Genomic DNA, 27,931 nt, shown 5'->3' with positions numbered 1-27,931 from the left:
CACATCATTGTAAGCTCTATGACCTCCAATTTTTCAGGTGTCACTAATCTTACTTTTTAGCCTTGTTCCAGGGTGTATCAAAGGGTGGGCAAGCTAGGGAGCAGAAAGTAGGAACTCTGAGTTCACCCAGCACTCAGTAGGAACCAAACCTTTTTTTTTCTTAATGTTCCAAATAGATTTTCAGGGGATTTCCATATTCCTCTGATATCACAACTGGACAAACATCCCTCCCACTTCCCTTCTGCATTCATATACACTTACTCACACCCCCTGTCATTGACTACCAAAAGAGCCAAGTGGCTCCCACTTTACCTTCCTGGGACCTGGCAAAGTCAACTCTTTTCCTGGCCATGATTGTGAACATAACTACCAAAGAATCCAGCCCAGGTTTTGCACAATGCACGCTGGTTTTATTAGTTCCATGCAGCTCTCCAGCCTGGCTGGATATATTCATTAAAGCTGCTAGTTCTTTATCTTAATGACTCTCAGGCTTAGTGTATTAATTCAATGTTCCTAGTAACAAAGGAAATACTCTCAACATGAACAACACTCCTTACCTCTTTCCTTCTCCATAACCCCCAACGCCAATAAAGCTCATCTCCCTACCACCCAACTCAGTTTCCTCAGTTTTTCTAGTTCAACATGGTAAGAATGTAAGGGATTCTATCATATTCTCCTGTTCCTACAGTTTTTTTTTTTTTTTTAACCTGAAACAGCATGACTGTGTAGAAAGACCAATGAAGCAGTGGACTGTAATATTCACAACAAATCTTTTACATAAGCTCAGTCCGAAATAACTGCTGTTCAGTTCAGGGTGATACTTTCTCAGATACTGGGCAGGTGGGCATTGAATTCTTACTGATAATCGATAGATGCCTAATTTGAAATATCCCCTGAAATGCTTTCTCATACACTGCAGAAGTTCAGCAGGAATTATGCAACAGTGAAAGGTGATATTTAGTCCATTCTCAAACAGTTTCTTTATTATATGTTTGTACTGTGTGGACCACAATGACAGATATTTGACTCTGGGTGCAGGTGCAATAGATATATAAGATATGCTATAAATCAATAAGAACAACAAACTCTAGGGCTGGCTATACACATCAGATTTTTGGGGATGAATGCAACACTTTTTGCAAACTCTTTCTGAAAAATTCTGAATTTTCAAACATTTCTGCCACCTAAGTATAAAACTGGCCAGGACAGGCAAAAAAGCAAGTGGTCTTCATGAAAAATTTTGGGGGATTTTTTTAATTAGCTCCCACTTACCTCTCAAACTGAATACACTGCCTGGACTCAAATGCATATATATATATATATATATATATATACATATATTGAGAAAAACTGTGTCTGTAAGCTCTTTGTTTGTTATATATTTGTTAATATTATTTTAAAATATTTAAAAAATACTTTGAGTCTGATTCCCCTTTTGTATATATATATATCCATGCAATTCCACAGGCTTGACTGGTATTCCTCCCAGTTTTCAGCAGCCTAGGTGACTGAGGTCAGGCAACATGTTTTACATCTTTCTATGAAACTGAGTCAAGACTGCCTTAACAGAGCTTTGCCATTTTACTTATATGACATCAGAAATATTTATGTGAATATGTATAATTCTTCCCCAGTAGAAGTCTCTATAAATTTCATTATAGCAAAATTACTTTAAATGTCATATGAAAGGAAGTAATTTTCTGGAATAGTAGTCACCAAGCTACACTAGTAAAGTGAAAAACATAAAAGGAGAAAAATGATTTTTAAATCTGACATCTGGAAAACATACAGTGTGGAAAGCATGCATCAGAAATATACATTTAAAATCTCTAGAAGTTGCACAAGACAGAAAGCTATTTCTGCTTCTTTTTCCTGGTCCTACAAGAATGAAGTCTTGGCAGTATTTTATAGGATCTGGAACAACACTTACTTGCTTAATACAGAATTGGTATTGCTTGATAAGTTAATTAGGTTAAAATATACTGTACCAGTTAATAAACAAATTAAACTAATCACCTCAGAGAAGTCCCATTACAAAAGTACAGTATAAGTGGACCAAGCTGCATATAACTACTTGACAGGAGAACTATTACCACAGGGTCAGTTCCTGATTTCACTTAAGGATTGGTCCCTCATTTTCTGAGTTTCTTCCATTACATAGGGTGACTCCTTTACTGTTTGCCTTTTTGCTATGATATATAACCCTTTCATGTTATAAATATTTTTTTCTTTTTAACCATCAAAACCTGTTGGATATCCTGAGAACCTGTGGCATACAGATTCAACAAATTCAACGTATGATATTCCATGTTCATTCCACACTTAGGGCACTTGTACACATGATGATCACCACCATGTACAAGTGACAAAATTTGCAACATGTTTGGGGGTTTCAAATGAGTTTGCAACATTGCAAACTAAACCACATCCTCATGGAATTTAGTTTGCAACACTGCTACTTGTAACGCTGCAGCTTTAATCTAACAGTTCACCCCCCCACTGCAGGACAGTGGGGCAGGCTCCACCAAAAAAAGGATTGGGCTCCTTGCCGCTTCTCCCTTCAGCAGGCCACTGGGGCAGTGCGCAGAGGTGGCAGGAGGGCAGCTGGGTGTGCTGGCAGCTGGAGAAGGCAGCGGGATGGTGCACAGGGCACTGGAAGCCCCAGTGGTCTCAGGAAAGAGTTGGAGCCAGTTGGGTGCTGCCTCTGAGATGGGGCAGCACCCAGCCTGCTAGCAGCCAGCCCAGGCAGCCCCAGAAGGTGCCACCATCAGAGAGAGAAGGACTGGGGCTCCCTACAGCTCAGGAGCAACTCGGTCCACTGGCAGCTTGCCCCCTGGCCATGGGCAGGTTCCAGCTCCGCCAAAAAAAAAAAAAAGAAAAAGAAAAAGAGGATTGGGCCCCTCACCGTAACCTGATAGAAACACTGAAATGGTTTAGTCCTCAGGTTTCTATTCTATGCCTCACTATTTCAATTCAGGGGGCATAAAATAAAACCTTGGGGATTAAACCCCCGTCATGTGTACAAGTGCCTTTAGGTTTCAGTTCTTTTGCAGGTCTTTATTATGTCAGAATGACTGATTCTGTGAAGATATGATGTTCTCTATATCTTTGAGAAAACATTTATGAAAAATATTCCAATATGCTGTTGTCTATTTCTAGCAGGACTGTAAGAATACATGGTTTACAAGACTATACAAGTCAGAATGTTTTGGAAACACCACCTTTCTACTGTAAAAATAGTGATTATCTATAAAAGGCAGGGGGTTTTTCAAGGAATGAACAAGGAAGAGCCTAGATAAAACATAAAATCAGCTGCTATTTCTAGTCTATTTGTCATAATTGGTATATTACACTAGTATTCTTATTGTAAGAGTCATTGCTTGAGTTGTAAGATTATGTACCTATGCTTGTTATGTAATTTATGCTTAGATCCTGATTACAGACTGTAGCATCTTTATCTGTTTTTTTCACTCTGAAAATGAGGTGCCTTTCCCCATTTACAATTCAAACCAAAGTCAAAGTAATAAAACTATCAAATGTGCTTGAAAGTTCCACAAGAATCTCACTCGGAGTCAAGAAAACATATGCTTTATCCTCCTCTACAGTGGGTCAACACTGGCCTTAAAATATCTTCGTACCCTCCTTTTCCAGTTAAGTCATTGTATTGCTAAATTATTCATTCCAGAGATGATTTGCAGTTATGTGTTAGGCATGTGATTTTTACTATAGTCAGAAATTTTCCAACGCAAGTCTTTCTCCCATTAGAAATGCAGAGTCATCAGAATCAGAGCATTTTATAGGAACATGCTGATATCACTGAAGCTTCCAAAGGAAGTGGCAAGCATTCCTGGCTTTCCACCATGCACCCAGCTCATAGGCTGATTGCAGAGATGAGTACCAGAGAACTCCAGCTTGAGCTGAGACTCTGAGGACTTCCAATCTGCCTGCCATCCAGGAAGCCCTGCCTTGAGCTGTGAGGGCTTCAGACCCCAGCCTTCTTGAGGTGAGCAGCCCAGCTCTGAGGAGTTCAGGGAGCCCAGTCAGCTACATTTTGGAAAAGGTAAAACAGAATGTCGTTTTGAACCTTCAGAATGAAAATATCAGATTTCTAAGGAACCGTGCGTGTATTTGAACCAGAGGCATAATTTGGGAATTAATTAATTAATGTTGGCACGTCCACAGTATGGGAATCCTAGATTCTGGCTAGCTCCATTTGTCACTGACAATTTGAGAACTAAGCACATCATATTTCCAACCCACCTGCAGGCAGATGAGAGTAGTATTTTCCCCATGATCTTCTTAATTGTAGCTTGTTGCATAATAGTTAGACTGTCACTTTGCCACATATTTTATAATAAATAATGTCTAAATGAAGCATTTAATTTCAGAGTGATTTTTTTACCTTTCCATCCTAGATAGAAGTTCTGAATTAATTTGACCAAAGTAAAACGATCCTGCAGTTCTCAATCAAACAGGAACTGCCACTGACATCAACTATATTTTTAAACCAGTGGGAGTTTTGCCTGAGAAAGAACTGCAGGAATTATTCTTCTCAATGCACCTTACTATTTTAACTGTTCTACAGTTAACAAATAACTGCATGTCCAAGACCAGCGTAATATATTATTCCTTATTCTTCCTATTAGAAGATAAAAGCCATCATCTAATTACTCAAAAACAGCATATGAGAACTAGAACATATCAGATTTGCTGCTGGTCACACAGCGTTCCTGTGGTTAGGCTAAACAGGAAAATGAATTCAGATATCCAAAATCCCGGTCTATATTTCCATGTTACCCCAACTGTGCTTAAAATTCCAATTTTAATTAGCAAAAAAAATATCAATGTTGAGAATTCACCCTGGCCTTTAATATGCAGTATCTACCTGAGTGTGGAGGAATCAAACAGGTGTACTTACAGGTAGACTTCCCGTGAGTTTTCTCACAGTTTGGACAATGGTAGATGTCAATATCTGGTGCCTCGTCTTCTTCTACACCAACACAGCTGGAATATTTAAAAACAAACCTTAGATCATCCTCAGTCTAGCTCCCAACACATAAAAAGATGAGAGGAATACAAAGCAATCAGTGTATTAATTGGCAAAGGCTATATTAAGGCAGCACATTATGCATGCCTTTCACATAATGATCCCCAGCCTGTGGCTGACGAGCAACATTGTTGCTCAACAGATTCTCTGGCACTGCTTGCAGCCTTGGACAATTGTGGCTTCCCATTAAACATAATTCTTCCATTTGCAAGGAGAGCAAGGTACGATGCTGCCTGCAGCACATTACTTGTTCAGTATTGCTACCCCTGGGCCAGAGAAGGTTGGGGACCACTGAGCTGCTAGTAGTACACACTACGTTCTTCATAGAGTGATGGAAGCAGGTGTCACCCAGAAGCTTGTTTGCAAGTTCAGTAGAAACCTCCCTTAAAATTTGATAGAGACTCTAATTGAAAAACCCTGTTTTCATCTACAAAAATTGTTTTACCTGGCTGGGACTGATGATTAGTGGAATGGTGGGAAATCCATATGAGGACAGACTAAAGAAGGTAGCCCTATTCGCTTTAAAAAAAGAGATGCTTGAGGGGTAACATAAAGAGGGTTTACAAAATACTAAATGAAGAAGAGAAAGTGAATAGGGATTAATTTACTCTCTCTCACAAATGAAGAAGTAGAAGCCACAAAATGAAACTGATAAGTTTAAAATTAACAAAAGGAAGCTCTTTTTCACACAGTGAGTGCAACATTTATTACACAACTGCCCAGTTAACTGCGCAGTAAATGTCTCAGTGTCTACACATACACCGCTATTAGGGTACAAAACTACTAAACTCCATATCAGGTTATGACTTGTAAATATAAGTCCTAACCTGCTGTGGAGTCTTTTCATGTGAAGGAGTGCTCCCAAGCCGCGCGAACAGAGCATGCAAACAGGCGCGTTCTGTAAGAGCGTGCCGGCATTTGCATCGGCATTCGCGCCGGAGGGCAAGCAGGAATGGCCCGGAGGCTGACTACTGCAAGCGCGGGCAGAGGCACCGCATCCAACTAGTAACAGGCAGCAACTCCTACGATGGTCTCGACACGGAGTGCTACCAGGGCCCCTGCTCGGGGGACGTGGCCTTCCCGGGGCTTGTCTGAGGCCTCCACCCAGACAGAGCCCATGGGGGGGCTGGCACCTCCCACCTCCCTGGCCTGCAGGAGCTGCCCAGCAGGGCCTGGGGGGACAGGGACGGGGGACCCCCACACCTGTCCTGCAGGTGCCCGCCTTAGGGCCCTGGAGGCGCGGGTGAGGGTGCTCCAGGAGGAGGTTAGCAGGCTGAGGGGAATCCGAGATGCAGAGGAGGAAATTGACAGGTATTTTCTTTCCCTGCAGGGTTGTATGACCAAGGAGGATGCACTTCAAGAAGTGCCCTCCACTGTTAAGTGGCAGACAGTCACCTCCCGTGCCAGGGCTGCTCGTACCATGGCAGCACCAGTTCCTCCAGTCCGGCTGGAGAACAGGTACGAGGCCCTGGCAGCCCTGGAGGAGGAGGAAGGAGAGGACGAAACCGGGGCGGAGGCAACTCCACGCTCACCACGTCCCGTGCAAGCTGAAGAAGGCAAGAAGGCCAGGAGGAAGAAGCGTCGTGTGATCGTCATTGGTGACTCCATCCTGAGAGGTACGGAGGGCCCCATCTGTCGCTGGGACCCCTTGGCATGTGAGGTCTACTGCCTACCCGGAGCGAAGATTCAGGACGTGAAATGGATGCTCCAGACCGTAATCTGGCCCACCAATTATTACCCCATGGTCATAGTCCACGTGGGCAGTAATGATGCGGCCAGGAGCACCCCTGATCGCCTGATGGAGGACTACCATGCTCTGGGGCATGTGCTGGAGAGAGATGGGCGCACAGGTGGTTTTCTCTTCTATCCTGCCAGTGAGTGGACAAGGCAGATGGCATGAAATGTGCATCACGGAGACCAACTGGAGGCTACAGGAATGAGGTGGGCTTTGGCTTCCTCAGCCATGACCGGCACATCACAACAAGAGACATGCTGGGATGGGATGGGCTCCACCTTTCCCCTAAAGATAAGTGTGTGTTCTCTTCTAGGTTGGCGGACCTCCTCCGGCAGGCTTTAAAACTAGGCTTGTCGGGGGAAGGGGAAGATGAGGGCGGAGGAAACATCAGACTGCCAGACCAAACAACACCCACAACTACAGCCCAGCCCAGACGAACGAGCAAAATGAGCAAACAGGTAAGCAGTGGGGGCCAGGGTAACGCTGGGACTACGCGGGCAGTACATACATCCACAGGAGGCCTCAAATGCCTCTACACAAATGCTCATAGCATGGGAAACAAGCAGGAGGAACTCACCCTCCTGATGGCTGACACCAGCCCGGATATAGTGGGGATCACGGAAACGTGGTGGGACTCCAAGCATGACTGGGCGGTGAATGTCAAGGGCTATAGGTTGTACAGGAGGGACAGGATAGGAAGGAGAGGTGGGGGCATGGCACTCTATATCAAGGAGGAATTCACATCCTCGTTAATTAGTAAGGTGTCAGAGGAGGGGCACTCTGAAGTGCTTTGGGTTAAGAGTACAAGGCAGTCGAGGGGAAAGAGAATTAACGGTGGGGGTCTACTACAGACCACCCAACCAGGGAGAAGAGCTTGACCAGGAATTCTTAGGTCAGCTCACAGAGGTGGTGAAGGCTAAAGATGTGGTAGTCATGGGGGACCTGAACTTCCCAGATATCTGCTGGGAGGAGCAGTCAGCCAGGTCTGACCGCTCACATAGGTTCTTAGACAGAGTGCAGGACCTCCATCTAACCCAGGAGGTGCACAGCCCCACCAGGGGGGACACCTTGTTGGACCTAGTGCTGGCCACGGGTGATGACCTGGTGAAGGGGCTGCAGGTGCTCGACCACCTGGGCGACATCATCGCCTGCTGGAATTTACCATCCAGAGCAAGGTGGCAAGGGCATGCAGTAAGGCAGCAGCCCTAGACTTTAGAAGGGCAAACTTCAGCGAGAAAGGAGGATAGTTGAGGATGTGCTGAGGTCCCAGAGGGGAGGGGAGCCAGATGTCCAAGGAGAGTGGTTGCTCCTTAAGGGGGCGATCCTCCAAGCACAAAAGAAGGTAATCCCAATGAGGATCAAAGGGAGCAGGAGAGCACATAAGCCTCCGTGGCTCACCAAAAGCATCTGAGAATGTCTCCTTGCTAAAAAGGAGGCTTACACCCAATGGAAGGAAGGGGTCATCACCAGGGATGACTATTCTGCAGTCGCTCGGGGCTGTAGAGGGGCAGTTAGGAAGGCCAAGGCAAAGACGGAATTAGGACTAGCTTTTCAGAATAAGGACAATAAGAAGTCCTTTTTTAAATACATAGGGTTTATTCGTGCACATTAATCACATATATATATGTGCCCAGCATGACATTAAAGTGTGGAACTCACTGCCACCAGATGTGGTAGAAGCTGACAGTTTAGGCACATTCAAAAAGTGGTTGGACAAATTTTTGGAGGAAAGGGGCATCAGTTGTTATTGAGCATGGGAGTTAAGGGGACAGCCTCTGAACTAGAACCTCCTAGATATTAAATGCTGGAGGCTGCAAGTGAAAAAGGAACAATGTAGAAAAATCCTGGTCATACCCAGTTCACTCTCCCCTTCAACATCCACTCTCTGCTACTGTGTGACACAGGAGACTGTGCAAGATGGACCTATGGTCTGACCCAGTAAATGGAAATTCTTACGTTTTTATGATCCCTCTTTCCATCTAGAACAGTGGTGCTCAACTTTTTGGCCCCTCAGGCTGGATGAACAGAGCTCAGTCCATCAATGGGCCAGATCCTGTCAGTAAACCCAATTCAGCATTGAGGGTGGTGAGGTGGGGCCCCATCTGGCCACATGGAGGGGAAAGGGGGCATGGCCTGGCACCAACCCAGGTGCATAGGGGACAAAAGGCAAGGCCCAGTCCCCACCCAGCAATGCAGGACATAAGATTTTGGCAGTGGCAGTATTTCTTGACACTGCTCCCATGCCACCAAATTTCCCAATCCATGGGGAGCCCCGCAAGCCAGATGCCGTGGCTCCATAGGCCCGGGGTTAAGCACCCCTGCTCTAGAACATCAGCTCAGCCCAAAGCTGAATTAACAAATGTAACTTGTATCCAGGTGCTTAAGGACAGCTGTTCAACAATGGCAAGATATGCAGCATGTAAAACTTCAATAGGCTTCATCTCTATTACCATACTATATGAAGAGGAGGAAAAGGTGACAGGAGAGCTCAAAGCCCTTTCGGCTGCCAAGAAGATAGGTTGTATCGCGGCAGCTGCTTAGAACACCCACTGAGATTAGTTTGGATGTCACAACATATGTAACAATACAGTGCAGCCTGCGGGCACACTGTGTGAATGCCACGCAATGGCAGAACACAGCACTAGGGAAAAACAAAACTAAATTGCAAAGAAATTAAGTACACATGATAAGAAGTTGTCGTACAGTCAGTTGTGAGCAGGCAGCCAAAGATCAAAATCCAGAATGGCAATGTTTTTTCACAAGGAACAAAGGCAAGTAGGATTTTGTTGATGCCTGTTCTGCCCGAAACAGCACAGTTTTCGCAAAGCAGATCTGCAGCGCAGAGAAGAGCTCTGAGAAGGCAGGAAGCTGTTGGATCCACGCTTCCATTCTTGCTTCTGGATTAGGTCCCACACAGGACCCAAATGTAAGTGCACAGCTACATTTACCTTGATCCCCTGGGCTTCCCTGAGGGTTTCTCTACTTTAACACTAAGGTCCTCATAGAACTGTTATGACAGCGGGGGTTGCCAGAACCTCCAATATACCCCCATATTAGAAGAAAAGGGTTGGGCTAGATCTACAGAAGCCCTCAGCTGCACATTTAGGTTGGCTTTTTCACACCCTCTGCAGAGCTCCAGAGGTGTAAAGCTGGCTTTAGCATGAGTTAGAACATGATCTTTAGCTGCCTATTACTAAGGCTGAGAGCATTCCTGAACCACAAAAATGAGCATGCTGCTCCATTCTGAAAATGGCTATGGGAATACATCACAGTGCTATTTCTGTCAATCACATTATGCTTTTCCCAAACATCCTTTGTTGTCCAGTACTAACACGGGTTGTGTTCTTACGTGCGTTTCAGGCAGGAAGAAATTCTCACTGAAATCTAGATGAAGAAATTACTTTCAAAATGCACTAAAGCCTTAACCACACTGGCATTTGCAATACCATTTTTGAAACAGTTATAATATAACGCGCATCTGTTTCTACTATACTGACAAACCATGAAATTACCTTGTTAGAAAAACCTTTCTAAAAGGGATGTTCCATAACCTGGTTTCTCCTAGTATGGCTAAGACACTGAAATCAATGAACTACATCCTCTTAGAAAATGTTTCCAAGGACTCCATCAGAAATCTGGATGATTTATCTATGCAGTTGTAGCTACCTGTAGTATAGATAGATCCCCATTCAGAGTTAAACAGTAGAAGCTCATCAGGCCCTACAACCAGAATCATGGACACTATGCTCTTCTCCTAAAGGAGTCCATAGTATTGTCAATAACAGCAGTTCTCAAAGAGCTGTAATGGTACAAGCAAGGGAAGTTCGCTAGGACAAAGTAGATTCCGCTGTGTTAGCCTGTACCTTTGATGGTCCAGTAACTTGTACTGCTAACAGCATTTGGCACCACAGGTAACAAAGAGCTTTTAACTCATCCATAAAAGAGTGGATGTGGATGTATCTTTTTGCATTAGTGTATTACTTAAATAAATACAAAGTAGCAACTTGACTAAAATCATTGATGTGAAAATTTAAAGAAAACATTTTAGACTAGAAAATTTGCACAACAATCCAGGTCCCTTAGATAAAGAATTATAGAGGTGGTAAAATACCAGATTAAGTATTAGAGAATTTAAACAAACCAACCAGATTAATCACAAGTATAACCATGTCTCCAAAATGCTGCATCAGCTATGTATTGTACTTGTCAAGCTTAGTAAAGGTATGGATTAGGCTTTACACTGGAGCTTTGAAAAAATCTATATTTAGCTAAGCTAAGCAGCTGAGACTCTTGGTTACTAGTAACATCTCTATAGGAAAAAGTATGAAATCATACAAAGATTGGGGTGAAGGACTGAGTGTGTGGAGGGTTTACTGGCTCATATGGCAAGAAAAATTATGTAACCAAAATAAAAAGGGAAAATGAGAATAAAAGCCAACAAACAGGCTTCATAGTCATAGTGACCCCATCAAAATAGGATTCTAGGGGAGTAATAACATGAGCTTTCTATCAGCCTACCTAGTTCTGACTAGACCTAGCTTCTTCACCTGCAGCACAATTTCTGAATCTGGGTTGCCTATTTATATTCATTAAGGACCAGAGTCTGCCTCCCCATTATAGAGTAGAACTCTTCTCCAAAAGTAGGTCTACTAATGAGTAAGGGTGGCAGAGTGTGATGCTACAAGTCCTCTATTCTGACAGCTAGTACAAGGGGGAAACACCTTATTCTCCATGCATTTCCACGGATAGGCAACAGGACTATTCATACTGGAAGATCTTAGTTCATATGAAAAAGGTGTTCATACATGCCCTCCCACTACAAAGAGACACAGACAGTTCTGCTCCCTAAGACCTGGAAAGGCAATGATCAACTCTTACCAGAGCTGCTAATCAATAGCACTGATTTATTTCCTGACACTTGATTTTTACTATAAAGAACCCGATTGTGGAAATGAGAAACCCATATAGTTTTCAAAACTTATGCACAATTATACAGGCCCATGGATGTGTTCTTATTTTTCCCTAGAATAATTCAAATTGTAAAAAGTTTCTTCAGCTAAAGTATTCCTAAAAAGAGCCTGGACAGCACAAGTTGGCACCCTATGTGTAGCATTTGTTTATTTCATAAGAATTGCTCTTTCTGTCCCTCTCTACTTCATTTTCAGGGTAAACAGGTCATTACTTGAGTCAAATGTCTAACCCTGCTCAACAGAGGTGAGAATGGACAATGGCAAAAGTGTAGGGTGGCCATCATAGAGGACATTCTCATTTTCTGCTACTCTGTCCTCCGTCCTCTATTGATACGAAACCCGATGCCTTTATGTCCTCTGTTTTTCTCTTAAAGAGAAGACAAAGGACAACTGGACTGTCCTCTATGATAGCCACCCTACCGAAGTGCCATCATGATTCTTTCGCTCTACAACCTGGACATGTTACCAGCACTGCCACAATGACTGATGTGGTCTCAGAACTGCCTTTAAGTTATTAAGCATATCAAACAAGCATGACCTGAAGTCATACAGAAGAGGTTCTGCAAAGCAACTGCAAAACCAGCATTGAAAGAGAGCTTACAGAAGCTGAGTCCAAGCTGTAAACAGTAGGCCCGTGTGAATAGGGAAGTATTCCATTTGGATTCGGATTCCGCTGATTTGGAGGACAGTGATTCGATTCAGTGATTCAAATCCTCATTTGATTCGGCTGAATCAGAAACAGAGATCTGGCGCTGCTGATTCAGCACTGATTTAGAGATTCAGATTGACCGGGGAGAACCATGGGAGAACCCCTATGGCTGCCCTGCCTGGTCCCAGCTTAGTACCGGCACTTAAAAAAAAAGCACCGCACTCACTGGATACAGCAGAAGCAATTGTCCATCCCCCACCCCTGCCTGGCACCCATGCAGTGAGTGTCACATCACATGGACGTAACGTGGCTCAGCAGGGCACCACGTGCTGTCTGGGAGCTGGGGCAGCTCCACCTGTCACCCAGAGCCTGGCAGTGCTCAGCCCCAGCAGCCCCATCTCCCAGACAGCGTGTACCACCCTGCCAAGCCACACTGCACCCATGCCATGGGAAGGCTGCCACATGGGTGCCAAGTGGGGGGTTGATCCTTGCTGCCCCCTGCTGCCCTACACTGCAACAGGAGGGAGAGGAGGGGACTCTGTCATGAGCTCCCAGAGCCCCCACCCCTGCTGCCAGAGCTGGTGGGTGCGGGACTTCTTTTTTATTTTTTAAAGTGCTGGGAGGCTGGGCCAGGCAGGGGATGGGGCTGAGCAGGGAAGCCATGGGGGCTTCTCCCATGGCTCCTCCAGCTGTGCCTGCCTCTGCTCCAGTGGGGTGAGTCGCAGGGGCTATGCCCTGCTACTGCTTACCCAGCTGGTGCATGGCAGCAGGGCACGATGCAAGCACGGCTCACTCCAGGTGGCAGCATAGCATAGTCCCTGCTCCCAGTGCTGCCATGCCTGCACCAGCACTGGAAGTGGGGTCTCTGCCCTGCAAACACTTGCCAGCTGGCATGGAGGGTGTGGGATGCAAGCACAGCAGTGCTAGGAGCGGGGGGCTGTACCCTGCTGTTACTTGCCTCCTTCTGCCTGGAGCAAGCCACGCCCACATCCTGCCCACACCCCCACAGCTGGGCAAGTGGTAGCAGGGCATAGTCCCCACTCCCAGCAGTGCTGCACCCACATCTTGTGCCCCCCCTCCCCCTCCCTAAATAATGCGCCCCTTCACCCTGACTGGGCAGCTTGTCCCAGGCCCAATCCCTCCCTCCCCCACACCCCTTCCCTCTTCTCCCCTCTCCCCCAGCCCCAACAGACTTACCAGCTGGAGGCAGCTGTGTCAGCTGCCTGTTTAGCCTATGGCTGAATCTCCAAAGTGGTTGAATCTTTTCCAGAGCTTTTTAAAATCGATTTGGATGCTTCAAATCAATTCAGAGTTTTTAACTGGTCTCTCAGTTTGATTTAGATTTGGAGATTTGATCTTTGAATCAGGATAATTCTCCTCCAAATTGAATCAGCTACCGAAGCTTTGGACAGCCCTAGTAAACAGGCCTGGGGAACTGGCAGCCCAGCCAACAGCCCTGACACTAGCAGTTGCCAGCCACTGCACAATCTATACTCCACTTTCAGAGGCAATGACTACAAAGGGACCACATCTCAGGAGCTGGCTTCTGAGCTACAGTACACCTTTAACCCTAGGCAGAGGCAAGGAGCAGAGGCCAAGGAGGTGAGAATTGAATTTCAGAAGAGATGCAAGGAGGGAGGAAGGTGGTGAGGGCTGTTACACTTCTGACAAGGAATTAGATTAGTGTGTGGAGCAATGCACTGCAGTGGGAAGCGAGAGATGGTGCAGTTTCTGAGATGCTGCTCCTTTAAGGGAAGGGAAGAACAAAAAGCAAGAGGTGATGCTGCAGGAGGTAGAGCTCAGGTGCAGGATTCTGGGCATCAGCAGGAACAGATTTATTTGATTCATTTGTATTAGCAGTCTAAGGATCCACTTTAAAAAGTCCATACACACCCTGCAACAATACACTCAAATCCCAGTGGAATTCTTTTCATTTCTGAAGCACACAAGTTAAGTACCATGCAGTTTACTCTACAGGAGTCTTTTGAAAGAGACCTTTACAAACATAGTCCTGTGTGCACTGCAAGGACATTAAAGTCTACCTAATTACCACAGACACCCTCTAATGTGTACAAGCAGGTCCTACAGTTGTGTGCACAAGTATGATGATCATCATACTTATAAGGTCTTTGCAACTCACCCTGTCAGTCCCTGAGTTTCTGCCTTTTGAGGTCTCTCTACATTTTTTGACATGTTGTCAAATGCAAAGTTTTGCAGGCCTCAGCCTGTGCCCCTTGTGGATGATGTCAGGCTCCCAAAGTAAATGCTGAGAGCTTTTAATTAGTGAAGGAAAAAAATGAGGGAAAAGAACCTCATTCACTGTGACACCGATATTAATATGTGAGAAGCTACAGCAGCAAACATGTCAGTTAGGAACCAAGGAAACATCTGGTGCAGAAAGTCATGATGCAAGACGTGTCAGAAACAAAGACAATAAGGTTCTTCCCAGGTAGGGAGACAAACTTATAAATGCAGCTAGCAAATGCTAGGCTTTTTTTTTTTCTTGCCTGACCTAGGGAAAAAGATTTGGGTTTTCGTTCCATTTTCTTGTACAACCTATAGTAAAAATGGAATTAGACCTGAACCATCCTGGTGTCCAAAACATTTACTTGTTACATCAGCGTCCTCCAATCTGAAGGACAAACAGAGAAGAAGGAATGTCTTGAATAAAGACATTTAAATAATGGATTTAAGCCATAGCATAGTTCTTTAAGCAAACAAACAAGCACATATTTGTATAAGTGTAAACACCACTGCTGCTAGAGTTTCTTATTTGAGTTTTAAAGAACTGCTATAGGCAAAAAAGATACCGTAGTACTGAAAATGAAAGCCCTGATACTGCAGTCAGTTAGGCAGATCCATAACTTTATTTAGATGATTCTTTCTGCTGATTTAAATTATACTGCTCACATGGTTAAAATGATACATGCCCAAAGTAAGTGGTTGTATCATCAGAGGCTAAAATAATTGTATTTTTTATTACAATTTTTTTCTTTTTAAGGCACAAAATCTTTGACATCTGTAATCAAAATCACTGCCAGGTTCACAATGAAAAACTATTCAAACATTCCATCTATTAACAAAGTTACTGTGCACTTTTTTATACCCATAGGCCAAAATTTTCAAAACTAGGAATCTAATGTTCGTCTCCTAAGCCATATTTAAGCACCTGTGGGCAGGATTTTCAAAAACCATGATCAAGGAATGGAAGTTTCGCTGACTTCAGACTGTACTCCCTGATAGCAAAGTATAGCCTTGTCAAAGCTGTCTTGATGGAAGGTGCTATTGGTTGCAAATATAGCACAAGTTATTTGCTCATCAGTTTGGTTTGCATTTGTGTTGTTTTCATAGCAGAGACATTAACGAAGTTCTAGATTTGTTTTTTTTAAAAACAGATGAGAAAGTGAGAACTTGCAAGAAAAATATTCATATTAGTATGAGGGGTATAGGTTGTAGCTGTGTTGGTCTAAGGACACAGGCCAACAAGGTTCTTTGGGTAAATCCGATATTTACCCAAAGAACCTTGTTGGCCATAGTAGTATGGAACATTTACTAATTTAACTACTGTTAACTAGGGGACTAAAACAGAAATACATTTTAAAAAACCCCTTTAATTGTTGAAAACTAAAATGAGAAGAAAGTAAAGAATTAAATAAAAATAGGATTTTAAAATACAATTTTTTTTAATTATCTTTTTTAAAACAGATTCGGAATTCTCCTAAGGACATCTCTGGGCAATAAACCTGCACAACTTCCAACACACAATCAGGCCTTTAAAGAAATATTATTCTCCCTTCTAGTAAAGAATTACAGCAACATAGGCATACACAGAAGCTTGTGGGACTTCTTAGGGCACTTGCTGCATACACACTTTTGAATCTGAGCAATTACAATATCTACTTGGAGCTATAAATTGCCTCAGAACACACTTACCATTTTCCCTTGTTCACTTTCACCTTACTACCAGCCTCCACTGATTTCTGCAGTGGAGCCAGAAGAGGTCCAGGGGCCAGAAGAGGTCCAATCCAGCACAAGGGATTGGTGGCACAGAGCTGCACCATGCTGCCCTTCCCCTCCACAGCACTCCCCTCCACCATGGAGCTGTGCCACATCTGTACTTCCCTCACTGCACACTGATCAGGAATCTGCAGTGAGGCTTAGTGCAGGCAGCTGACTGCTGGGAGGTGAACAGATCCTACTGATAAGCCATTCTGCTGTTTGCCTTCAGGCCTACCTAGTTAACATGGTACTGAAAACGGCAGCAAGTGTAGGCTGCTTAAGGCCTGATGCTGACTCCTAAGTGGAAGAAGGACACAGGACCCATAATGAGCCACAGAGACTCAGAAATGCTGGGTGCCTAGCATATAAGGATCCAGCCTCTATCCCAGGGCAGACAATTTTTTCAGCTGGAGGGCTGCTTAACGAGTTTTGGTGAGCTGTTGAGGGCTGCAAGGGTAGCCCTGCCCCCTGGTCACCACCTTGGGACCAGATGTCCCACCCCCTAACCCCTGACCTTTGCCACCAGAAGTCCCTCCCCTTGACCCCAGATGTACTCCTTTTGGGAAGGGGATTTGCCATCTTGAAACCAGGAAAAAAACAAATTATATACTAAAAATCAAACATTGACAATAAAATATTTTAATTTTATTTTTAAAAATGTGTTTGTACAGATTTGTGTGTGCTTGCATTGTGTATATAGAAGTGATTGCATAATACCTCAAAATGAGGTCTTACTTTTGTATATTGCGGGGGTGTGAAGGGGTGGGTATGGGGTTTTGGGGGGGGGGCTGTGTAAGAAGGGTGTGGGGGAGGGTGTTGGGGTATGTGTGGGTGTGGGAGTATGTGGAAGGGGGCTGGAAATGTGTGTGGGGGGGTGTAGGTTCATGTGTATGTGGGGGTATGAGTGAGTGTGTGTGATGGGGTGTCTGAATGTAGCAGTGAGCAGGGTTCCTTCCAGAAGTGTGCAGGTGTGTGTGGGGGGGTACATGTGGGGAACGGTGGGGGGGGTTGCTGCAGGGTGTGGGGGAGGATATAGGTGGGTGCGGTGTTTGTGGGGTGTGTGATTGTGTGCCGGAGAGGGTGTGATTGTGGTGGTTGTAGGGGAGGGTTTGTGGGTATGGTGGAGTCTGCGTGGGAGCCCCCCACTGTCACCCTCCTGAACACCCATCCCCACCCCACAACAGCCCAGAGCCCACATGCCCTGCAGCACCTCCCCACCACTGCGCACAGCCCCAGTCCCACCCCCTCTCCAGACTCACCCCAACAGGAACCAATCAGCTGAAACCCATGTGCACATCCCCAACCCCAGCCCAACCCTGCACCTCCTCTGCCCTGCCCACCCATGGTGTGTCCTGTCACCCCCGGGCATGCAGTGGGACTGGGGTGCATCAGAGGCTGGACTGCCTTTCTAGGCAGCCTAGGCAGTGGCAGCTTCTTCCAGCTGCTGCTGCCGCTGGCCCCAGCTCCACAGTACCAGTGGGGACCCATGCACAAAGCCCTGACCTGGCCCTCCCTGCACCTGTTCTGGACTCACCTTTGCTGAGTAGTGGTGGCAGCTGGGTAGAAACTGTTTCTCAGTGCAGGGGAATAGCAGGCGCTCCCCCTTGCCGCTGCCAGGCCCTTCCTGATGCAGCCACCCAGAGCCCATTCTGGACTCCCCTGTGGCTGCTCTACCCACTGGCCACCCCGGAAGCAGCAGTGATGGCAGTGTAGATGCAGGGCAGCCTGGCGTATGCTCTGGGCAGCTGCAGCAGGAAGGGCCTGACAGCAGTGAGGGAGGAGGAGCCTCTTTTCCCCCACACTAAGCAACAGTTTCTGCTTGGCTGCCACTGATGCTCAGCACAGGCTAGTCCCGGAGCTGATGCAGGGTGGGCCGGGTCAGGGCTATGCACGTGGGTCCTCAATGGTACCGTGGGGCTGGGGCCAGTGGCAGAAACAGCCAGAAGGAGCTGCAGCTACCTGGGATGCCTAGAAGGGCAGTTCAGCCACAGATCCACCCCAGCCCCACTGCATGCCCATGGGGCAGCAGGATGCACCACGAGCGGGCGATGTCTGGGCCAAGTAGGACCCAGGGACCTGCTGTGGGCTGGACAAAGACCTTCCATGGGCGTCAGGCCATATTTTGCCCTCCCCTGCTCTATCTTCATGATGTGGAACAATTATCACAGAGCACAACATAGGTTCATAGTATTTCACTCACAGAAAAGGTAGTGATCAGTAATTAACTTGCATTCACCCCCATACAAGAATATAGCATTCAAATGGACGATTTCCCTAAAAGACATTACTCACTTCTTGCACAGAAATGTTTTTCTTTTAGCAGCTTATATGAAGGATCAAGTGTTCCTGCCCTCACTACTTTGATGGAACACCACACCTAACCCAATTTCAGAAGCTTCTATCTGAACTATAAATAGTGGGGAGACATGAGGACTTTCGAGCAGTGAAAGGAATCATAATTTATCTTCTGCTGTTTTGATAGTTATCCAACACTCCTTTATCTGTTTGATCAAATTTTTATTGTTCCTTTTCATCAGATCTGACAAAGTAGCTGCAATTTCAGCAAAACTAAAACAATTACTTGACTACCTAGTCAGTCTAGAGAGAGGTCTCACTTGCACAAAACTTTTCAGAAAGGGCTTGCTTTTTTATCCAATTTTCCAGGTGAGTTGACTGAGGTACAAGGTCAAAGCATGCCCAAGGTCCTGCAGTAAGTCAGCAGTTTAGTTCACAGTAGCAATTAGGTTGAATTTTAATAGCTGCATTTGAAAACATCAACACCCATTATAAGGCAGGAGGAATTTGGAACTTCTCTGGATGAGTGTGGTGGTTTTCCAGCCTAGACTTATCAAGGGAACAGTGCATGAACTTATGGCAAGCAAGACATCACAACCAGAATAGACTGGAAAAGATCATTTTAACTTTTTCAACAACTTAAAAAGATTATATTTATTTTTACAGTATCTGTCAGACCAAGCACTTACAGTGTGGTAGGCCCCACACAGAAACAGTCTCTATATACAATGGGTCTCCGTTCCAGAACATAACCACAGGATTGAGACTCTCAGACAACACGTGGTATGGATAAGACTCTGAGGCCACATTTATGTTGGAAGAAAATTCTCAGAACAAAAAGGGAAGAGTACAGTCTTTCAAAGGATTTCTTGCAGAAAATAACTGGTTCTTCCATAAGAAATGAAATTAGATACCTATGAAACAGATCTCCCTCCTCCTGATCTAACTTGAATGGCTGTCCACTTCTCTCAGGCGTGGAAGACATCCACATCTTACAGTCCATGAACGACACGTACTTCCTGAGGCTGGAGGGGCATGGTGAGCACCCAAAGGCAGCGGGGGTGGTGTTGGCGGTGGGGGCACAGTGGTGGCGAGCGGGAACCGCCCACAGGTGCCTGCAGTGACAACGGTGGCAAGGGTGGGCTGAGTGGGGACCACCCACAGGCAGCTGCAACTGTGTTGGTGGTGAGCGGGGGATAGCGAGTGGTGGACAGCAAGCAGGGACCACCCGCAGCCGCTGTCTGCACTGTTGGCGATGACAAGCAGTGCGCAGGAACCAGCCGCAGCCGCGTTGGCAGCAAGTGGGGAGAGGAGGGGACGGTGACTGCCCACAGAAGCCACGAGCGGCCAATCTCGGGAGAGGACATATCCCCCTTTCCCCCACTATGTGTTGCCTATGCCACAGTCCCACAGGCAAGCCCAGAACTGGAGCCTTCCTGGAGCCCCAAGAGGGTTCCAGCCCTGGGAGAAGAGGTACCACCCGCTGCACTCCTCTGTTTTAATAGCAGGAAGCAGGTTCACCCAGGGCTGGAGCACTCCCAAGAGAATGCCTGGGGCCTCAGTTCCTAGCCCACAAGCTGTAAAATGCTCCCATAGCCCAGCTGAACAGGTCCTGGAGTAGGAAACCAGGCCTTGAATAAACTATCCCCACTCTGGTTCCCAGCCCCATGGGCTTTAAATGCCACATGTGCTGTCTGACACTAGCAGCAATATACAAGCTGAGGAGCTGGGACTTAGGGATGTGGCAGCTGCCCCTGGTCCTGCTTCCCCCCACCTCCAGCTTTAAATCACCTTGTGATCCATCCATCTGGTCTGCATATGAGGTGATTTTTTTGAAGGCAAAACTTGTGACATGGGTGCTTGTGCAACTGACTATATGTCTTGGGGCAGAAGCAGTTCCCAACTCTATATTTATTCTTTCCTTTCCTTAGTCTGTGGTTTTGTAGGTGTTAATCCTTGCTCATTAACTCATTAGCCTAGCTAGCTACTGTGTATTGAGCTGGTCCCTCAGTGAATCATGATTGATTGCATAACACAGTAGCTAAGTAGGCTAAAGAGTTAATGAGCAAGGACCCATGTCACAAGTTTTGCCTGTCAGCAGCTAGAGGTGCAGGGCCCCAAAACCCCCCTGCACCTATCTCCGTAAAAGCTGGCAGGCTTTGTAGCCTCAGCAGGGGCTAACAGGCCTGCAGTTTTCACCTTGCTGAACCTTAACACACACACTGTCACCCATGTCACAAGTTTTGCTTGTCTGCAGCTTGAGGTACAGTTTCCCCTAAACCCCTGCACCAATCTCTTGAAACTTGGCAGGCTTTGTGGCCTTCATAGGTGCTAGTATACCACCAGGTTTGACCCTGCTGTGGCTTAATATATACATGTGACATGAGTTCTGATTTCAAGATTTGGGGTGCAGTTTTCCCAAACCCCCTGCACCTATCTTATTAAAACCTGACAGGCTTCATGCCCACAGAAGGGGTTACCATTCCTGCAAGTTTCATCCAGATCAAGCCAGAAATGACAAAGTTATAGGTTGTTTTGTCCTTCCCCATTATAGCCTATGGGAGAAACATGGAAAGAGTTTCGTCCTTTTGACCGAATGAAACAAAACAGCTGTTTCAAATCAAAACAAAATTCAAAACGAAACACTGTTCCGTCAAAACAGAATGCTGCCATTTCACATAGCCTTAATACCTACCTGCCTACCTCAAAGGTTACTATAAACATTAATTAGGGAATGTTAGTATAGTGCTTTGACGATGAGATGTTCCAGCTAAATGTTCCATCATGTAAACACGCACAATTTCTTTGCTTCAACATTTGGTCCCCCCTGTTTGTAATTCTTTGTGTGTGGTATTAAATAAATGCTTTTCCTGATGACTTTGTCCTTTCCCATTGCACAGATCCTCAGATTCTTGTGCATTCTGAATGGAAATATTTGAGCCTGATCTTGCTTTGCCTCCAGGACTTTCCAAGGCCTTCACTTGGGAGTCCTGCTTACCAAACAAGTGTATGATTTGGCCACTGCTTTGCATGGGGACTGAGCATCTTTCACTACCCATCAAAACAAGTAATGTGATATCAGCATTGTTCTATGTAGACCAGATATATGCTTTTGTACAATCAGCACACAAAGCAGCAAACCTTGAGGTTCTTTCATAAACCAAACCAAAGAATGTCTGTTTATTTCTTGCCATCTCTTGGCAATAAAAACAGTTTTAAAACAAGCATACTGGATAGGTGGAACTGAAAGGTACTGCCCACCTTAAGGCAAGTCATTTTTTGTTCTGGAAACTTAGCCAGTGTCCCTTTCAACTGAGAGCTTTAGACATATACCAAAAAGGCTGGAGGAAAAAACTCAGCTTCTGTATAGTTAGCGTGGATCAGCAAATACATATAGATATAGATATAGAAACTGAGTCAGAGAAGTTAAGTAATTTCCCTGGGACAACAGAGAGCATCATTGCAAAACAGAGGATATGAGCTCCTGGCTCTTAGTTCTATGATCAGGTCTGACACCTGTACCTAGTTTACCACCATTTTAGTTAAACCTGATGAAAGCAAGTCTAATCAAAATTGCAGAGAGATGTGTCCCAGATACCCTTACAGCATACATGGTGCACAAGAAATATTCTCCTATCACTTTAGTTACGTACCTGGTCTGAATTGTGAAAGGGTTCTGAACACTCATTGAAGTCACAGAAGTCAATGTGACTTGCAGCCATATCATTAGAAAGCACTCCATGAATTGCACTCAGTATGAAAAGCAATGGGGCTCACTTGTGTAAGAATATTATTACTTCTACAGTTTCCTTCTGTAGGTACTACTGTGTGTCACAAAACTGATACAGAGAAAAAAGCTCATGCAGCAGGCAAGCAGCCTGCTCAGGAAGTGGAACATCACAGCACAAGCCCACTCAGTCAATGCTTTGTAATCTACCCTAGTAGCCCATGCTGATATTCCCCTATCAAGCCCTAAATGGCCCAGGACCTGCTTAGCCAAGGGAACACTATTGTCCTGGTGACAAAACTGCAACTATGCTCAAGAGCCCTTGTGCTGCACCTCCCTCAGTAAAAGTCTTGGCAGTGCTTTCCTTTCCTGGAGGGTCCCTTACTTTTAGGATGTTCGTCCTGTTGATTTAAACCAGTCTATATCTACAGACTTTTCAAGCATTCATTTTGGAGAAGTTTTTGGGGTAGTGAAAAGTTATCCATGGGGGAGTTTAATGTGGTTAAACATGGTTGGGGCACAGATCCTTTATTTTATCTGCACCAAATGATTTATTTGGGCTTCCTTTTGTGCTTGCAGTGGAAAGCAATAAAATAAAAGCCCATGTCCCTGATGGGTATAGAAATGTGAGTTGGCATGAAGGCCTGGGAGGAGCAGCTTGCACTGCTCCTTCTTGCATGCATTCATTTTTTAGCCAGTTGTACAAGTTTTGCTCTCTTGGATAAACTGTGCTCTTTGGTTGACTGCCCCACATATTTTTAAATGTGTTTTCAGTTGTGGTATGTAACAGAGAATGAGCCCTTTGGGAAAAAGCCTGAATCACTTGACCTCTATAAAACTATTTGTAAAACTGGGGGAAATCAGGACCTCCCTGAAAAACAACTGTTACAGCCAAGTTCAGCCATCTGCAGGATTTAAAAAAAAAATGACTTCAGTTACTTCACTGATGTTAATGGCCAAAGCAGGTGCAGCACCTCCCAGCATAGGGGTCTGATCTGTTTGGCAGTGGTAGAGACCCTATCATTACACTAGTGCAGTCTGTAATATATAGAATATATTTTCATCTTGAATAGACCTAGCTGGGAAGATCTAAATATTAAGTTCACAATTTACAGTGATCTGAGATGCAAACAGCTTAGAATAGCCTCTTGGTCTTACTGATTTGCTAAAAGTGATGACCCACAAAAACAGCTGCTACAGCAAAAAAAAAAACTGCAATCAGTTTTGGGAAGAGGGTAGGGAGGAAAGCACTGGTCAAGCATTTTTCAGCAGGAGCAATCTAAACTGGGAGGAGAGTTAAAATAAAGGTTCTATGAAACCAACAAGACACAAATTAAACCTATGAAATGTTATGTTTCATGCAGTCAGCAATCTCCACATTGTTCAGACTTGAGTCATTAAAACATCTAAAAATATCACAGGTAGATCATGAGTTTACCAACTACAACCCTAAGTTTTTTTGCCTTATGTGTGGTAGAGCAAAATGATTTCCATTATAGTGGATAATATTAATCATAATCTTCCCTTGATCTGTTTTAACAGATAGCTCAGGGCAGGGCGGGGAGGAAGACTTCTGGCTTTGAGGCCACTAAATATCTGATCCAAAAATAGCTGAACTCATGGGGAATCTCTATGTTGATTTCTGTGTGCTTTGGTGTCAGTGGCACTTGAACTAAAGCTTGTCCAATGAGCTTTAGTTCAAGTGCCCCCACCACCATTTTGAAGTGTGGGAACACTGATCCATGAAACACAGAAGGCTGCTGGAGTTCGATAATTGCAACACTCCAGTAGACTCAATTAATCGACTAATTACAGACTCGATTAATTACAGTGCATCAGAGCAGCCTCCCTGCTCATGTACAGCATCCTTACATCCTTTTATGAATGTGGCCTCAAGAAAGGAGTGAAATGCAAAAGATGCACTGTGATATGAATGAGGGGATTAGATATGTTTGCTTATTTCTTATCAGCAGAAGTTTCCTGGGACTTGATTCTGCAAACCTGCACTTGTACAAACAGTTCCATGCACTTGCCACTCCTCCCTTGAGTGAAGATTACTCATAGCATTCTGCATGTACAGATTAGCGGCCTTGTTCCTGAATAAAGCATAGCACAAGGCTGGTTTCATTTTTCATTTTTGAATGAGTGTTAGCATATTTAATCTATGAGCCAGATTTTGGCTCCTTTGGGCTGCTTCTGTGATGCAAAGGGATTGAAAAATTGCTCTAATTGGGCAGCTGAGGATTCATGCAGCATAAGGGATTCCAGGCTGGCATAGACCCAACCTCATGTAACCTAGCTTCATATCAAGCAATAAGAGTAACTTGGTTCAGGACAATATCAAACACAAAATTAATTTCATTAGCTATCTTAACAAACACATCATTCTTGCAGCTGGTGCACTGTAGAGAATCATCACCTTTACATATTTAATGTATGGATAAGAAGATCAGAGCCCCTGTGGGCTGTTATAAAAACAAATTATCCATCTCAATTACCATCATGGTTAATTAATGTAATTAGTAGACTAACTGGCCCTGACACTTGAATGCAGCTGAGAAGTGTACAATAAAAGTCATAAGGGAAATGCAAAAGCAGGTTTCCCCTACCTTTGTGCTCCCGCATGCATGCAGCTAGTGTTTTGGCTGAAGTAGAGCAACCTGAAAGCTGTCCTAAAATAACCATGGTGCCAGCAGTCCCCAGGGAAAATGGAAGTCACTGAGAATTTCTCACAAACAGAAAGCCTTGCTAGGCCCCATTTTCTTAGTCACATTCCTTCTACTGTCTGCAAAGCTGTTACCACACCAAATTCCACTATGCTCTGTGAATATGCTGTGGTGGGCTTTGAAAATAATCTGCATACCCTGCCTAGGCAATGTTGACATCCAAACAAGGGCTGAGGCCTCTATTTTCAGTTTGTATAGTACTGTTCTACTGTCTGCTTTTTCTGAGACTACAGGCTGAATTCTCAGAGTTGCATGCCTGGATCAAGATGCCCAGATGGGCAAGATGGCAGTTGTCTGATGTTTGGAAACTGGACTTTCTATTGACTAGTTTTAAAGTAATCTTTTATATTTGCATTTTAAAGGTGATTTTCATATAAGAATGCCTCCAGATATCAGGTCCAGAACTGTTTATTAAGGGATTATTTTGTAGCATAGTCCATTTTAAGATTATTCCTCCCTTGTGGCAGCTGCTGTGGATACAAATGTCAAATCAACATGTAGTCTACACCTTCTTTCCAGGCCTCCTATTTCTCCTTTTCGCCTAACCCCTTCTCACTATGGGAGTCAGCTGACACCACTGTTTTCACTCAGTTAGCAAGAAGACTTTTTCAAGAATGCTGAGTGGATTTTTCAGGAATAGTTACTTGCATGAAATATGATTTTACGTCTCCATTGTGTTTAGTTCCTGTAATTATTCTAGCCAAAGTTAATGAAACTGTACTTCGTGAGCATACAGGCAGTCCTTGACTTGCAACATTTCGAGTTACAACGTTTTGCACTTACAATGTTTACAAATTGATGCCCTATTTCAACTTTCTGACATCAGTTTCGACTTTACAACGCTTGATCTGATGCGATGCCACACCAGCAAACAAGTTCGCTGCGTCGCCCATATCCCTGGAGAACATCTGTCCAAACTTGCTTGGACACTCTCTTTAAGAAAGCATACAAGACTCCAGAAAAACCTGCAGCCTAGACTCCTGAGAAGACTCCAGCCAAGAACCCTTCAAAAGTCCAATCAAGAGCCTTTCAAGAAGTCCAGCCAAATCACCTCAAAAATGTCAAAAATTGGCTGATGGGGTGCACCCAGAGAGTGGTGGTGGATGGGTTGTACTCAGCCTGGCAGGATGTAAATAGTGGGGTTCCCCAGGGCTCAGTCCTGGGGCCTACACTGTTCAACATCTTCATCAGCCACTTGGACGAGGGGGTTGAAAACACATTGTCCAAGTTTGCCAAAGACACCATGATGTGGGGAGAGGTAGGTACACTCAAAGGGAAAGAGAGGCTTCAATTAGATTTAGACAGATTACGGAAGTGGGCAGATGGTAACAGGATGGGGTTCAATGTAAATAAATGCAGGGTGCTATACCTGGGGAGAAGGAATCCACAGCATACGTGCAGGCTGGGGAGCTCCTCCCTTGTGAGCACAGAGGCGGAAAGGGATCTTGGAGTCATTATTGACTCCAAGATGAACATGAGCCACCAATGCCAGACGACAGCAAGCAAAGCCAACTGCACCTTGTTATGCATCTAAAGATGCATCTCAAGCTGGTCCAGAGAAGTGATACTCCTCTTCTATGCAACATTGGTCAGGCCACAGTTGGAGTAGTGTGTCCAGTTCTGGGCACCGCACTTTAAGAAGGATGTGGCCTGCCTTGAGAGGGTCCAGAGGAGGGCCACCTGCTTAGTTGGAGGGCAACAGGACAGGCCGTATGAGGAGAGGTTGAGGGACCTGAACCTGTTCAGCCTCAGCAAGTGGAGGCTGAGGGGGGTTTGGTGGCTGCCTACAAACTCATTATGGGGGATCAGCAGCAAATAGGAAGGGTCCTATTCCCCCCCAGCAGCACCTGGGGTGATGAGGAACAATGGCCAGAAGTTGCTGGAAAATAGGTTCAGGTTAGAGATTAAGAGGCACTATTTCACTGTTAGGGTGGCTAGGATCTGGAACTAACTTCCTAGAGAAGTGGTCCTCGCTCCTACCTTGGGTAAATTCAAAAAGAGGTTGAACGAACACCTGTCTGGGGTCGTGTGATTCCAGCATGTGCTTCTCCCAGTGGCGGGGGGTCAGACTAGATGATCTGTTCAGGTCCCTTCTGACCCCAAACTACTATGAAACCACTACGAAACTATGAAGTCCTTCCAAATCAATATGATTGCTATTTGCAATATAAATACGTTAATGTAGCTATTACTCATCTATAATTGATTATGAAATTCTGGGTTATTTTTGGTGAAAATAGGGTATCGGGCCTTGGTTCAGGAACCAATCCCCATTTATAATGTTGTTTCCTATGGGAAAAACAGTTCTGAGTTAAAATGTTTCTACTTAAAACGCAGTTTTCAGGAACCAATTATGTCTTAAGTCCAAGGACTGCCTGTATTAGGTGTAAATTTTATGCATGAGAATCCTTATTCTAAAAATAACACTGATGCAGTCTAAGACTGCAGACATATTTCATGACCTGTGGAATGCACAGTTGCCAGACCAGGTTCCTGGGCTCTTCAAGGAAGTCCTCCTTCCAATCCAAAGCCTACAGCCACCACCTGTTTCTTGGGGTGGAATCTTGCAATTCTCCCATGCAGATTGCACTGACCTAAAGGCTAGGGACAGACATTCAAAATCCCTAAGCCTGAATTGATTCAATCTTTGTAGATTAGTCTAACCTGATTAGGCTGAACTGGTTTGAAACTGGACAGACATTCTCTCTGGACTGAGAAAATTCAGGCACGTGCCTGCAGTGGCTCCAGATAGAAGCTGGGGGGGGGAGGGGGCACTAGGGTAG

At 45.0% G+C, this 27,931-nt stretch overlaps 1 protein-coding gene across 5 annotated transcripts in view; it reads right to left on the bottom strand.

The window, feature by feature from the left end:
- PHF2 (PHD finger protein 2) overlaps window positions 1-27,931 on the bottom strand; it is a 162,622-nt gene that overhangs the window by 68,311 nt on the left and 66,380 nt on the right. For 2 of the 5 annotated variants that reach the window (XM_019536948.1, XM_019536949.1), the window contains exons 1-2: window positions 16,335-16,544; window positions 4,919-5,004 (exon numbers count right to left, since the gene is read on the bottom strand). In XM_019536948.1, coding sequence (XP_019392493.1) covers window positions 4,919-5,004; window positions 16,335-16,513 — 265 coding nt within the window. In that variant the 5' untranslated portion in view covers window positions 16,514-16,544. Of the gene's footprint in view, window positions 1-4,918; window positions 5,005-16,334; window positions 16,545-27,931 lie in introns of those variants that run through there. The other 3 variants (XM_019536945.1, XM_019536946.1, XM_019536947.1) reach the window with 2 other exon arrangements.

This window comes from Crocodylus porosus, unplaced genomic scaffold (assembly GCF_001723895.1).
Source record: "Crocodylus porosus isolate Cpor-Errol unplaced genomic scaffold, CroPor_comp1, whole genome shotgun sequence".
Lineage (NCBI taxonomy): Eukaryota > Metazoa > Chordata > Crocodylia > Crocodylidae > Crocodylus > Crocodylus porosus.
The sequence above is the reverse complement of the archived record's forward strand: the minus strand, read 5'-3'. Positions and strand labels throughout refer to the sequence as shown.